At 37.4% G+C, this 14,012-nt stretch overlaps 7 protein-coding genes and 1 non-coding gene across 8 annotated transcripts; 4 read left to right on the top strand and 4 right to left on the bottom strand.

Moving 5' to 3' along the window:
* Positions 1 to 286: 286 nt before the first annotated feature.
* SEM1 (proteasome regulatory particle lid subunit SEM1) lies at positions 287 to 568 on the bottom strand (the record flags this gene model as incomplete). The annotated part of the gene is made up of 1 exon (XM_018363772.1): positions 287 to 568. The coding sequence occupies one exon, from the start codon at positions 566 to 568 to the stop codon at positions 287 to 289; it is 282 nt and encodes a 93-aa protein (XP_018223901.1).
* Positions 569 to 1,018: 450 nt separating this feature from the next.
* DI49_0540 lies at positions 1,019 to 1,091 on the bottom strand. The gene has a single exon. It is a non-coding gene; the product is annotated as a tRNA-Lys (tRNA).
* Positions 1,092 to 2,461: 1,370 nt separating this feature from the next.
* ESC2 (Esc2p) lies at positions 2,462 to 3,835 on the bottom strand (the record flags this gene model as incomplete). Its single annotated transcript, XM_018363771.1, has 1 exon — positions 2,462 to 3,835. The coding sequence occupies one exon, from the start codon at positions 3,833 to 3,835 to the stop codon at positions 2,462 to 2,464; it is 1,374 nt and encodes a 457-aa protein (XP_018223900.1).
* Positions 3,836 to 4,319: 484 nt separating this feature from the next.
* Positions 4,320 to 6,347, top strand: TFC6 (transcription factor TFIIIC subunit TFC6; the record flags this gene model as incomplete). The annotated part of the gene is made up of 1 exon (XM_018363770.1): positions 4,320 to 6,347. The coding sequence occupies one exon, from the start codon at positions 4,320 to 4,322 to the stop codon at positions 6,345 to 6,347; it is 2,028 nt and encodes a 675-aa protein (XP_018223899.1).
* A 390-nt stretch (positions 6,348 to 6,737) lies between these two features.
* Positions 6,738 to 7,592, top strand: BCP1 (protein-transporting protein BCP1; the record flags this gene model as incomplete). The annotated part of the gene is made up of 1 exon (XM_018363769.1): positions 6,738 to 7,592. One exon carries the CDS (start codon positions 6,738 to 6,740, stop codon positions 7,590 to 7,592), a length of 855 nt encoding a protein of 284 aa, XP_018223898.1.
* Positions 7,593 to 8,128: 536 nt separating this feature from the next.
* EAF1 (Eaf1p) lies at positions 8,129 to 11,089 on the top strand (the record flags this gene model as incomplete). The annotated part of the gene is made up of 1 exon (XM_018363768.1): positions 8,129 to 11,089. The coding sequence occupies one exon, from the start codon at positions 8,129 to 8,131 to the stop codon at positions 11,087 to 11,089; it is 2,961 nt and encodes a 986-aa protein (XP_018223897.1).
* Positions 11,090 to 11,297: 208 nt separating this feature from the next.
* Positions 11,298 to 12,974, bottom strand: GGA1 (ubiquitin-binding protein; the record flags this gene model as incomplete). The annotated part of the gene is made up of 1 exon (XM_018363767.1): positions 11,298 to 12,974. One exon carries the CDS (start codon positions 12,972 to 12,974, stop codon positions 11,298 to 11,300), a length of 1,677 nt encoding a protein of 558 aa, XP_018223896.1.
* Positions 12,975 to 13,469: 495 nt separating this feature from the next.
* On the top strand, positions 13,470 to 13,838 carry CNL1 (Cnl1p; the record flags this gene model as incomplete). Its single annotated transcript, XM_018363766.1, has 1 exon — positions 13,470 to 13,838. The coding sequence occupies one exon, from the start codon at positions 13,470 to 13,472 to the stop codon at positions 13,836 to 13,838; it is 369 nt and encodes a 122-aa protein (XP_018223895.1).
* Between the last annotated feature and the right edge of the window lie 174 nt (positions 13,839 to 14,012).

The following is a 14,012-nucleotide window of genomic DNA, read 5'->3' as shown; positions in this document are numbered from 1 at the left end:
AAAGCGGGACTAGGTTACATAATAATATCGTTATAATAACAATTTTTCTACTTAGGAAACTATGTTTGAAAAAATGATAAAAAAAACTGGCCAACCTGAAAGGGCATTTGAAACGTATTAGCATTCATTGTTTCATTTTAGAGCCGACTTAATTGCATGCCCCTAAAGTCACGTGCTTTTTTTTTAATATTATTTAGACACCTAGGGAAAATAGGCCACGAATAGAAAATTGTATTAGAGTAATTCTATGGAAGCGATTTTCCTTTTGTCTTATTTATAAATAGCATTATGTAGCTTTTTGTTCATTTTCTCGTTTGTATCTATCTAATTCGGCCTTTAATTCATTGGTAAAATCGTCGTCAACTTCAACATCATCCCAGTTTTCTTCCCATATGTTTGTTTGTGTAACTGTATTACTTTTTATCGTTTCACCATTTGCCCATGTATCGATAGGAAAATCTTCAAATTCATCGTCTTCTTCCAGAGACTTCTTATTTACTTCCTCATTCTTCTTTTTCGTAGAATCTATTTTATTCTGGGCTTGTGCAGCAGCAGTATCCGTACTCATGTCTTGTCTGTTTTCAATGATACTTGGTCAGTATGACTATCACAATGCATGATGTATGTACCTTTTCATCAAGTCTTTAAAAGGTAGAACTTACCATTGATTTCGCCACCCACTGCAAATATACTCGTGCATAATGACTAAATAGCTGAAGTGTTTTAACTGAATATGCTTTAACATCATTAGCATCTCAATCTGTCAGCACATGATACAACGGGGCATGTGCAGAGATAAATAACCACTCTATTTAGGTTCTTGCCCAGTTTATAAAATCAGCAGGGTCTTGCGAAGTGATTTTGCATATTGTCGTTTCTTTCCCTCTTCGTTTCTTCCACAATTGAATCCTCTATGTAGAAGCGCACAGTAAATTCTTGGAGCGAAAAACATATGCAGCTATTAGCTACATTTCGATAAACGTCTGGATCCTATTCTATTTTTAAGAGAAAAAAAGAAAGCCCTGTAGGGGGCTCGAACCCCTAACCTTATGATTAAGAGTCATACGCGCTACCGATTGCGCCAACAAGGCTCTTTTTTATGATATAATTGTTACATATTAATGATATTATCATAGCTCTAAAAGTACTCTGGACCCATAATAGTAGGAGTTTTTTTTTCTCACGAACTAAATTCAATTATAATAACCACTTAAATTGTACGATGATCTTTGGGATTCCATTATTTGTTAATGTTATAATATTATGTATATAGATTATACTCGAGATTCTCCTCATGGATTTAGGAATCCACAGAGAGGAATTAATAATTTTGCATAATATTATAAATGATTCTGTTCCTCTTTTTATATGTTGTCATTCATTGATCCTATTACAATATCAATCCTTGCGCTTCAGCTTCCATTAATTTTGACGACACTTTGAATCTTAACTTACTGGTCTTGTAGTTTATGTCATCTTTTAACACCGTATATATTAGTAATAGATGGACAATAGTTAAATCTTGTTCCAACAAATTAGGGCTTTACCAACCAGTTGTTATACAAGTTGGCTATGGTAAACTACTTATAAAAGTGTTGATAACTAGTGTTGATATTTAGTTAATTTAGTAAGTTGCAATAATTAAGAATAAGCATTTCTTTTTTATTATTATATAAGAAAGTTATAGATAATACATACGTTGATTGGTTATATGAAACCAATGGTTCAGGCATAGTCCAGAGTCGTATGATGATGTATCTGGTATAAGTCGTCTCCTTAAATATCAATTAATACATCTTTCATCTTCAACAATCACCAGATTGTTTATTCGTTTACATTCTTTTCTCATATCGAATAAGAATAGATATATAAATTATTTTTGAGTTTACTTACTCTAATTTATACGATTAAGTGTACATCCGTAGTCACCTATTCCAACAAAAAGGAATCGTTACCATGCTGAGGCATTACCATGCTGAGGCATTACCATGCTGAGGCATTACCATCTGAGATAATTAGCTCGTGTTCCAGCAGTGATAGAATAATTACTTCTCAAAATCATTATCATGGTTTAGTCATGAAGAGATTTTACGTTTTTATGTATGATATGACAACAGGTGCAAGTAGGTGATATTTCAGCACACTCCTGTAATACGCCCACATGATAGAACACATCAAGGTGTCACAATCTTAGCATCAAGATGGAGAAATTAATATTTCTTCGAACATTTAATGCAAAAGATTACTTTACTTTGTAACGTGTTCTAGAAACAAATGGTAAGACCAGAAACTTCGCCCTTAAGGCAAGAATCGTAATGGCTTAATGAAATTTCGTCCACAAGACAAGTTTGTCATTCATATAAGAACATCCCTGCATAAACTCGGATGTGCGTTTCTAGCACCCCAATAAACATATAATATTAGATATAGTGGTAGTATCTAGCCTTTTAGTAAAGCCTGTCTACTCGACAATGACGTCGACCATATCTTCATCCTCCATATCCTGATCCGCTATACATTCATTCAAATTTAGTTCGTCATGATCAAACAGTAGTTTGATTTTCGCCTTTTGAGGTAGTTGTTTTTGAATTCTATAATATTCAGCTACTTTGAAAAATGGCGTAGAGTTTCTAACATTCACATAAATCTTTTTATTATCTTGCCCCATAAGGGCAATTTTCATAACCTTTTCATTATCGCCATTTTTGTTTTCTTTTATCAAGTTGCCTTCTCGTAAAGAAGGTTCATTCATAATTGTCTCTGTTGCTTTCAATTCTTCTGTTTCTTTGACRTTTCTTAATTCAAATTCAAATTCACGGAATTCAGATTCTTCCCGCTCGTTTCTCTTTTTTTCTAACTTCATTTCCATTTCTTGGCGTTCTTTTGCAAACATTGCTGTTTCTTCCTCTTTCAATTTTGATTCTAAAGTTGCCTCAAAATTCTTTTCATACTCTTTCGAGACGACAGTAATATCGATGTCAGATATTTCATTTTCAAAATCTTGCGGAATATGCAAAGAGTTACAAGTCATAAAATTTAATAACTTTGCATTGTTCCAATAAAGAGTCACATTCTCTACTTTGTAAATATCCTTCATGACTTTAGGAATTTTATAAGATTTCATCAGCCCGTCCAATGCAGCAGGTAGTATTTTTGAAAATTCGTACTTTCCCAAAACTTTTACCTGAACGGCCTTATTTATAGTTCCTTCTAGCTTAGAAAAAAACTTTATGTTATAAACTCGTTTGGGCTGATCGGGTGTTGAATCTTTTGACATGCTAGTAGTTTTCTTAGCCTCCTTAGCAAGCTCTTTAAAGAAATCATCATTTTCGTCATAAGCATTTAATAGTGAGTTTTTCTGTCGTTTATATTTTTGTTCAGGCGATAAAGATCTTATACTCGATTTAGACCTTGATCTTGATCTATGATGGTATTTGTTATTGTTTTGCCTTGATCCAGATGATTCTATTTCAACCACAGATTCTTTTATCATAGATCTTCCTCTTGTCCTACCTGATGGCTTGTCTGATTTGAGTTTTATAATGTTTGCTGAACTCGCACTTTCACTAGATGACTCGCTATCGGAAAGACTTTGCTGGTTTACATTTTTATCTTCCTCTTCAGATGCTGACAGAGATAAATGAAGGGGCTGGGAATCTGTAACTTTAGAATCAATTATGACATTTCGTTCATTACTATCGTCACTCTGATTGTAATCATTTTCATCAAAAGAATTATCCATAAAGAAGTCGTCGCTATCATCATCGGAAATACTTGTGTTAATGGCATCAATATTGCTCAAAGCGACGCTACTGTCTTTAGAGTTAGCAGTCATTCGCCTACGGGTATAAAGTAAAGGGTTCTCCTTTTTGCTTCTCGTTGTTTGATACCGCAGGGTGTTCTCGCGACTTCTTACAGAAATTATTGAAGCACCCTCTATTCTCAAGTATGATCGTCACTGCGCCCAGCGATATATATTATCGCAGAGTAGGCAGGCATGCTAATTCTTCAATGCTTGACATTACTATTGCTATTAGGTTCAGTCAAAATTTGCTGTCTACTGTAGGGAAATACGGAAGGGTATGGTGTCACCCGGAAGGCTGTGGTTCGAAAACCCTACGCTGCAAAAGAAGATAAACAACATCTTAATAATTATTACGAACGACTAACAAGAGATACAAAAAATTGAGCGTTGTGCTATAAAGCTAAGTTTCTACATTTTAGGAACACTCTATCAGTTAATGTTGTTTTCGATTGTTCGCAGCTTTTTTTTACACTAATTCTGGTACGATATAGAACACGAAAATACTTTGTAAGCGATGGCGTCAGTACCTGTAAAGAAGAGAGGAAGACCTAGGAAGGCCGTGGTACCTCAAGTTGCGTTGGATGGTTCCAGTGGAGGCGCATCTGATGATCCGAGAAGTAAAAGACCTAAAAGAAACGCCTCGAAGAAGGCAATCGCGAACCTGGCGCAGTTGATGACGGTTGATGTGGATGATACGATAAATACTCAGCGTCTCAGTAACCAGGACGACGGCGGCGATAGTGATTTCACCGTGAACGAGGAAAACAATAGCGAGGACGATTATGATGTTGACTTGGAAGACGATAAGGAGCTGGAGGCTTCCAAAGAAGGAGTGTCAGATTTAAATAGCAATAAAAGTGGCAATTCTGATCAATCAAATGGTAAGAGAAAGGCTTCGAAGAAAACAAATGCAAAGAAGAGCTCAGCTGATAAAGTACCGAAAAATAAACGCTCTCATGGATCAAGTTTGGAACAGAAAGGTCGCCCTATCAGACTTTTAAAGGATCTTTCCAGCGCGAGGGATAAGATTGAAAGAATTTATGGACTCAACAGAGAAAAATTATTGCAGTTGGCAAAAGTTAAGGAAGGCTTTGAGACAAGCATTTTTGATTTTCCACTGGAGAATATTCAGCCCGATTCCCCATATTTTGTATGTCCACAACCTCCTTATACAAAGGAAAATGTATATGACAAAGTTATAGGAGATAAAAACAAGACTATATACCACGAGATTACTAAGATAGAGTTTGAGAATATGGTGAAATTGAGAAAAGAAAGATTGAAATTACTTGTTGGCGAAGTCGATGCAACGATGTCTACTGATGACAGGATGGAGTTTCCGATACTTCCTAATGGCAAAAGAACTGGATTCGTTTACAATGTAGGAGGTTTAGTAACAGATATTGCGTGGCTCAATGTAGACAAAGGTCTTGATACAAATGAAAATTATCAGTATCTAGCCGTTGCAATCTCACAATACATGGATGAACCTTTAAATGAACATTTGGAAATGTTTGATAGAGAGAAGCACTCCTCCTGTATACAGATTTTCAAATTGAATACCTTTACTTTACAGTTCGTAAAGGATCAAACTATTGTACACTCATTTGGTGAAGTGTGGAACCTAAAATGGCATGAGGGATGTTACGCATCTCATTTGGTTGGCTGTTTATCATTTGTTAGCCAAGAAGGGTCGGTTAATTTTTTGGAGATCATTAAAAGCGTTAGTGATATTCATGTCTTTAAGATATGTGAGAAGCCGTCTTTGGTTTTGTCTTTGGCGGACAGTTTGATAACTACTTTTGACTTCTTATCTTCAACCACGGTGGTTTGTGGCTTCAAGAATGGATTTGTGGCAGAGTTCGACTTGAGCGATCCAGAGTTGCCATCGTTTTACGAACAACTCCATGATTCCTATGTATTATCCATCTCGGTAGCTTTTTCTGATTTTGAGGATACCGTTATCAGTACAGTTTCTGTAGATGGTTTCTTTTATGTTTTCAATCCAAAAGACATAGCTACAACAAAGACGACGATCTCTAGATTTAGGGGAAGTAATTTGGTTCCAGTTGTTTATTGTCCTCAAATATACTCGTACATCTATTCGGATGGTGCTAGTTCGTTAAGGGCTGTCCCACCGAGAGCTGCCTTTGCTGTTCATCCTTTAGTATCACGGGAAACAACTATAACGGCCATCGGAGTTTCAAGATTACATCCAATGGTTCTTGCTGGATCCGCTGATGGGGGTCTAGTTATAACGAATGCAGCTAGGCGCCTTTTGCATGGTATTAAAAACAGTTCGTCCACTCAAAAGTCATTGAGACTTTGGAAATGGGATTACAGCATGAAGGATGACAAGTACAGACTGGATAGTGCTTATGAGGTTTATCCATTGACAGTTAATGACGTGAGCAAAGCTAAAATAGATCCACATGGGATTAATATAACGTGCACTAAATGGAGCGAAACAAGTATGGGGGGTAAATTTTACGCTTTTGCTAATAGTGCTGGTTTTTTGACACTTGAACATTTAGGGAAATAATGGATTTGAATGATGGATATGTAATGAATAATTTCTATTCGCATTAAACTAATGTAAGAATACAATTGTAAAGATTTTTGAAAAAAAAGACAGATGCTTCACCTAAAAATCCCGAGCGCAGTGATCGGAGCCCTTTTAAATAGTACGATTATTCGAATGACTTGGCTGTTGTACTGCAGTGGTGAGTGCTGACTTTTAGTGTAGAACAGTTCGATCGTACAATAGAGTGGTCATTTTCCACGGACTCTTTAGTTTTTGTATTGATGGCGATGAGGTTAAGCTCGAAAAAAATTTAGATCAGGAATGAAAAACTGCTAGTAAAGTACAATATAGACATAGATTGTTTACGAAAATCAATAAGTTTCATAGGATCTGAAGCAAGCTTGCAATATGGTAGAAGCTATTAAACTGAATGATTTAAAGAATAGGAAAAGAAGAAATACAGAAGAAGAAGAAAATGGCAGCGAGGAATCTGAAATCGATATAAGTAGTACCGATTCAGAAAACGAAGAAGAGCCAAATGGGGAAGAAGAGATCGTGAATATTGATTTCGACTTCTTCAGTGGTAACCCAGATGTTGATTTCCACGCTTTAAAGAATTTGTCACGTCAACTCTTTGGACCTCAAGAAAGTACCAGAATTCAACTGAGCAGTCTGGCAGATTTGATGCTAGGCTCTCCAACTACCACAATCAAAACAGATGGCAAAGAATCTGATCCTTATTGTTTTCTTTCTTTCATTGACTTCAAAGCTAACCGCAATAGTGACTATGCAAAATACTTACAGAAAGTGGACATGAGACTGTCTACGTTTTTTCAAACTATTTCGGATAGCGGCAACAAAAACTGTGCTTTGGTCATCAGCGAAAGACTAATTAACATGCCACCGGAAGTCGTTCCACCTTTATACAAGATTACATTGGAGGACGTCACGGCAGCACTTGGAGATGATAAACATTATGATTTCTATGTCATCGTCACCAGGAAGTATGAAGTAAATTTCGACACAGATGATGATGCCGAGTCTAGTAAGAAGAACAAAAATACGTACGAGAGGTCCAAAAAAAGAGTAAAGGCTGACGAAGTGGACTACTTCCATGAGGAAGATAGGTTTTTTGAGAAGCATGCCAAGATTCACTTCGAATCAGAAGCCAGAAAAGGTGTTATTAGCTCATACATGATTCTTGATCACGAAGGTCTTGTCAAAAGTATCAACGAATTGGAAACGGAAATTTCCACCTGGTAATATAAAAGAAGAAAAATTTACTAACTCTGCCTCACCTAAGGTAGTTTAGTTTATCTTTTGTATACTAACGAGCAAGCAAGCGTAATAAGCAGCCATCACAACAGAGAAGTCATTGTGCACGGCTGGCCTGTAGTCCACTACGGGAAAAAACAAATTCGCCACCGCTGAAAATTTTTTTGGGCGATCGTCTTCTCAAATTCGTGTGTTATAGATAAAAATACATAGCATATAATGTGCAGGGTGTAATAAAATCATAATTTTAAGAAAGATATTTTACTCTGGACCTTACAAAACAAAACCGGCACCGAAGCATTGATAAATTTGGGCCGACTCATACAGGTATTTGCACCGCAAGTCAAGAAATTTCTCTTCTCACCCCCTCCAACCGTTAGAAGGGATAAGGATTTTTTGCCCATTTGCTGCCGCCGCGTAATCGTGAAAGGCGAAGTATTACCCGTAGGTGCTAGCCGCCGAACTAAGAGGATAAAGATCGTCGACAGAGATCAAGATTAAAAACACACATCTTTATTACAATTATGTCCTCACGCTCAGGGTCAGCAGTATCCAGTTCTGTGCCTGCTAGTGACAACAATACGAGTGATAGGAGCAAACTGGATAAAACAGATGATTTAATCGAGGAAAGAGACAGGAAGCTAACTGAACTTTACTGTGTGTCTCGCTTGAATCAGTTGCTAGAATTAACAGACGAAAGTAGGCTCCGGAAGGAAATAGATGGCTTCTTGAAGAAAAATGACATACGAAGGGGTACAAGATTTGACGACGCACTGCTGCCGAAGTTCCTGCAGTTAGCCGTGACTTCTAAGACAAAGAAAAAATCTAAGGAAGCGAGTCTGATCAATATATCTAACCAGACTCCAACTGACTCTAAAATAGGCACCGAACTGCAGGACAGTGCCGAAAAGATAGCAGCGAATCCCGAAAACCATTATGTGCCGAACCGCAATAACTCAATCCGTGAAAATATAATGGATTCTTTAACACCTGTTGATAAAACTGGAGATAGATGGAACAAAAGACCGTTTGAGTCACCTATAGGTAGTGAAGAACAACGGCCTGAAAAAAGGCAAAAGACGCATTCTCAATCCTTAGAATCTTCTAATGGATCGGAGATGGCTTCACTGCCTATATCACCACGTCCACCAGTGCCCAGTGCGTTGTCACATTACGCTTACTATGAGAACATAGAATACCCTCCGGCGGATCCCACTACTATCGAACCTACGGAGAAATTTAAGGATCCCTTAATAAAAACCATCATGGGAAAAAAGGTAGAGACATCTGATCATTTCAACGAAGATAATATTGACGCATCAGAGACCGTTTTCTTGTTGATGAACGATTACATGCCATCAAAAATACCCCAGGCTCTGCCTTTAGCAGAATTGAAATACATGTCTCAAACGTTGCCACTTATAAATCTGATACCAAGAGCTCACAAGACTTTAACCACTGATATAATAAACAATGCCTTAAACGAAGCCAGAATAACGGTCGTGGGTTCAAGGATAGAGGAATTAAGAAGACTTGGATTATGGTCTTTGAGGCAACCGAAAAGGTTTATTGATCCTTGGAAACAAGACATTTCTCATCAAAACATTCTTCTGAAAGAAGCTAAATGGATGCAAGCTGATTTTAAAGAAGGCCAAAAATACAAAATGGCCATGTGTGCCACAATGGCTCAGGCAGTAAATGATTACTGGAATTACGGTGAAATATGTTGTGTGGGGCGTAAAATAATAACAAAAGACGAAGGAATTACACCATCGAGTGATGGGTGCATAGTCGAATCTTCGAATAAGCTATCGGAAATTTCAACAAAGGATGCGCAAATCAGTACACCTGGTAACGATGGCGCTAACACTTCCACGGATGCTAACGATACTGGTTCTAATGATCATGCTGCTGCTGCCGATGATGATAATGATGATGATAAGGATGATAATAAAATAAGATCTAGCAACGATCTTGATCTCCGGCATAGTGGCCCGATTCAAGTAGGCCACAATGACCGAGTCGTTCCCTCAATTGACACCGAACTGCTTTTGAGAAAACCTTCTTCGTTTAACGAGGCTGTTGCTACTCCACATGAAGCTGCTGCATTATCGTTATCGATAGGAACAGAAGAACCAAGAAACGCTTTAGCTTCTCCGTTCAAACTCACAATCTTTGTGAATGAATTCAATGCCTTTGAAAAAACATTGGTGCAGGATCTACCTGTATATAGTGGTATTAATGATGAGGTGCCCAATAAAAACGAACCTTTACCATTTATTCCCATCTCTAAATCAGTCGTGACATTGGATGACAATGGTTTTTATAAGCTACTTGAACGTCAGTTGATCGACGATGAACCGTCAATATCTCAATTGAGCAAAAGGCGCGGTATGTTTTACGGTAATAGAAGAAATCATTATTTAAGGCCACCAGCGGTGCCCTCTTTACGCTATCTTCAGAATAGAACGCCTACCATATGGTTATCCGAGGATGACCAGGAACTGGTTAAAAACATTAACACCTATGGCTACAACTGGGAATTGATTAGCGCACATATGACACATCATCTTACCTGTTCTTATCTGTCCAATATTGAACGTAGAACACCATGGCAATGTTTTGAACGGTTTGTACAGTTGAACGAACGATTTAATTTTAGCGATCTTAAAGGACCTAGAGCACATGGCGCCCAACAATGGCTGATCGAAGCACATAAATTTCAACAAAGACAGAATAGAAGAATCTCACCTTTAGGTGTAAATATGGAATCCATACAAAGGGGTCATAGAAGATTACGTTGGGCCAGCATGTTTGAGGCCATTAGGAAATGTATGAAGAAAAGAGAAAATACACCACGTCCCAATCCAACTCAACCAAGGAAACCTTTAGACTGTAAAAACATGAAGGTCCCTACTCCAGCAGAAATGTCGCTTTTAAAAGCTCAAAGAGACGAAGCATTGAGAAGAGACATTCAATTGAGAAGAACGGTAAAAAACAGATTACAACAAAGGCAACAACAACAAAGTCTGCAAGCTCGTAATTCATCTAGAGCTCAAAGCCCAGTTCCTTCAAATGGTAACGCATCAGCGAATTTGCCTAGAAGTGGTCAAGCATCAACTCCTAGGCAAAATCAGAAACAGTATACTGAGCAAGATATTATTGAAAGCTACTCAAGAAAATTATTGGAGCAGAAACCTGAACTTACTCCTGACACAGCTTTGAAAGCTGCAAAAAATTACTACAGAACTTTGAAAGAGCAACAACAACAGCTGAAGCAGCAACAAATACAACAGCAAAGGATGCAATCACAGGAAGAGTCCAACCAAGTACAGCCACAGCCACAATCTCAATCTCAAACAGTGCCCCAAACTCAGAACGCATCCCCATCACAAGCCACCCCATCTGGTCTTTTAAACATCAATTCTGCCACAAAAATAAAATCGCCAACACCACAGGAGATTTTACAAAGATTCCAAAAGTAATCATTACACTTTACGACCTTACGAATTCAAGTTTTGACATTTTATTTCTTTTTTTTTTTTTGGTAGATCTACATTAATATTTTTATAAATTGTACATAATATGCTTTATTAAAGTAAAGTCACTTACTTTTTTATTGATATGTTKTCTTCACGTAACATAGTAATACCTTTCGCACTTTGAATATAATTTTTTTTTGACTTGTCTAAATCATATTTTAGATAAAGTTGCCGTGCCAAATTCTTCTCTTGCTGCATCCATGGCTTTGTAGTTAGCTTTCCATTTCAACTTGATAGCCTTGTCTGAATTTAAAGGAGTTCCTTCGATGAAAGCAGTTTGTTTTATGCCATCTTTCGCGTTATTTTCAAGAAAATTGCCTGATTGTGGTTGCAAAGACAAAGTAGTATTTCGAGGAGATGCCAATAGAAAAGCTAAATCAGTAATCGGACCACTGCTTAGGTTGGAGTAGTATATGGCTAGTTTTAGTTTTGTTGGTGACTCGCGAACTATTTCGTAATCAATTTTCAAATAATCAGATTCGTGAAGTGTTGGCCTTTGCGATTGGTGAATACTTTTCTTGGAACTATTCGAGTTATCCATCAAATCACTAAGTAAATCAAACGAGTTGGTATCCGGAAATTCAGAAGCTTTATTTTCTGGAGATGGCGGGTAAAAATCTAATAAATCAATGTCTGCAGTCTTTGATTTATTATTATTGGACAGATTAGTAGTTCTGGTGGTGTTTTCTTGGGGCTTTGACGATGATGACATGCTTAGGTCATTGAAGTCGCCCAAGAGATCCTCGATCGGCTGTGGTGATTTGCTCAAGGATGGGGCAGGAGGAGCGCTCGAACTTGAATCATCACCAAAATCAATTAAGCTAACCTCTTTTGAAGGTTCTGTCGCGCTGTTGAAACTTTTTTCTTCACCTTTTACACCTTTTATTGACCTGTACTTCTCTAACAGTTGGAGCACCAGTTCATTAAATTTCAATAAGTTTTCAACTAGCATATCGTCATCATGTTCCTCCTCAATAAGTTTTTTGAACTTTGGCTGCGCAGATTTTAAATCGCCATACAGTTCTTGAACAGTTTCGTTTTCTAGGTCGGGTTCATCGGTAGAAGTAAGCATTTCATTGAACAAATCTGCCTTTCTTTTAAGTTTGTTTAATTCATTATTGATCGCCTGTTTGACAGCTAATTTAGTGTCGTCTTTAAAACCTGCCATAACTTTCATCAGTTTATTAGCTTCTTTCAAATCGTCCGGCTTACCGCTTCTTAATAATTCTTCTAATTTGGCAGCTTGGGCTATTTCCTGTTCTTCTTGTAGCTCACTCGGGGTCCTTAGTCTGTCATTCGGTCTTAATACCGCCAAGTTTTCACTTTCAACCTTGGGGAAGGCATATCCCTTGTATTTCAATAATTTGTGCATGTCACTAATATATTGAAGGTCATCCTTATAACTGGCGTGTTTGCAGATAGTTTGGTACCATTCCTCGATAGCTTCGAGAACCATTTGTTGGACCTTAGAGTACCTCAAAGGCGGCCGTTCTGGAAACCTTTTCACCAGATCATTTAAGAATTCCTTTCTGGATATTTGTAGGTGCAGTGGGTAGCCACAGTTTTTTACTAAGACATCTAGTAGAGAAAGGGCAAAAACAGCCGTTTGGGTGTCGCCATTATTTATTAGTTTTCCAATCGTCAGGACCGCTTCCCTTGGTGTAGCTCCTTGCTTTGAGTTGATAAAATCGGCTACGTCTAGATTAAGACCCAAATCTGGTTCAGGTAATGTGGATTTACATGCTCTTTGGATCTTTCTGATCAATGAACTTCCGGAAGACTGAGGTCTTCTCACTGGTTCCGATGTAAGCTCAATTCTTTGTGGCATCTGTGGGATTTTCTGAACAATTATAATCTGATTTGTTGGGTATGTTCAAACTTGTAGTACCCTTCATGAAAGGGTCTAGTAATTCTTTAAAGGGTCTAACTCGGAATACCTCTGTTTGATAATACCCCTTTACAGACACCTTGAATTTTCAGGGCTAAGAATGGTTAGAGGGCTAAGAACCAATATTGCTTAGGATATTATATATACAGCGGCAACTTTTTAGGGCCTGTTTTTTAACTATGAAGGGTTGCCTTTTTTTAACCTAATTTTGAAGTGTACTGACAATAATAAACCATCACTACTGCTAGACATTTGTAACACGAATATTGCTACTCCATTGACGTAGTTGGAACGACGCTTCGAAAGGTTTGTCAATCCCAGGATATCTAGCAGTTTTTTAACGCCATTTAGGGCGCATAGCTGTGCGTTTTTCTTCACACTAAATTTGGATATCTTAGTTTTTATTAACAGTTATTTCAATCCACCATATTTAGAATGCAAAATAATTCAACTCATTCTAGAGAGTCAGTTTCGGCTGGCGATGATCCTCTTGGAATTGATAAGCTGACAGTTGATTACGACTACTTACTTTATAAAATCAAAGATTATGTACAGAGTATACAATTGGATACAACTGAGCTTTGCAAGAAGCAAAATGAACTAATAGTGAGTGGCATTATCGAAAATACCATAGATAAAAACATCGTCAAATTCGAGGAGCTTCTCAAGAAATGTGATGAGTTAGAAAACCATTTTGAGATGTTAAACCAATTAGCAACGATAACTGATGCTTTCAAGGAGAGGATAGCAGCAGCCGTGCACGATTACAATGAATTAAAGAAGGGCATTAATAAAACTAAATAGTTACCTATAATACAAATACGCAACGTATATACATATATATATATGTATATATGTGCATTKCGTGCTTTTTTCTACCATGAGAAAAAAATGAAATAAACGGAATAGTCGATACTACATAAAATATCGTACTAAAACTCAAGCTCCGAACACAAAAGAGTGTTTCCATTTGTGATG

Source organism: Saccharomyces eubayanus, chromosome II (assembly GCF_001298625.1).
Source record: "Saccharomyces eubayanus strain FM1318 chromosome II, whole genome shotgun sequence".
Lineage (NCBI taxonomy): Eukaryota > Fungi > Ascomycota > Saccharomycetes > Saccharomycetales > Saccharomycetaceae > Saccharomyces > Saccharomyces eubayanus.
Note: the sequence above shows the minus strand (reverse complement) of the source record. Positions and strands in the feature narration are given on the sequence as shown.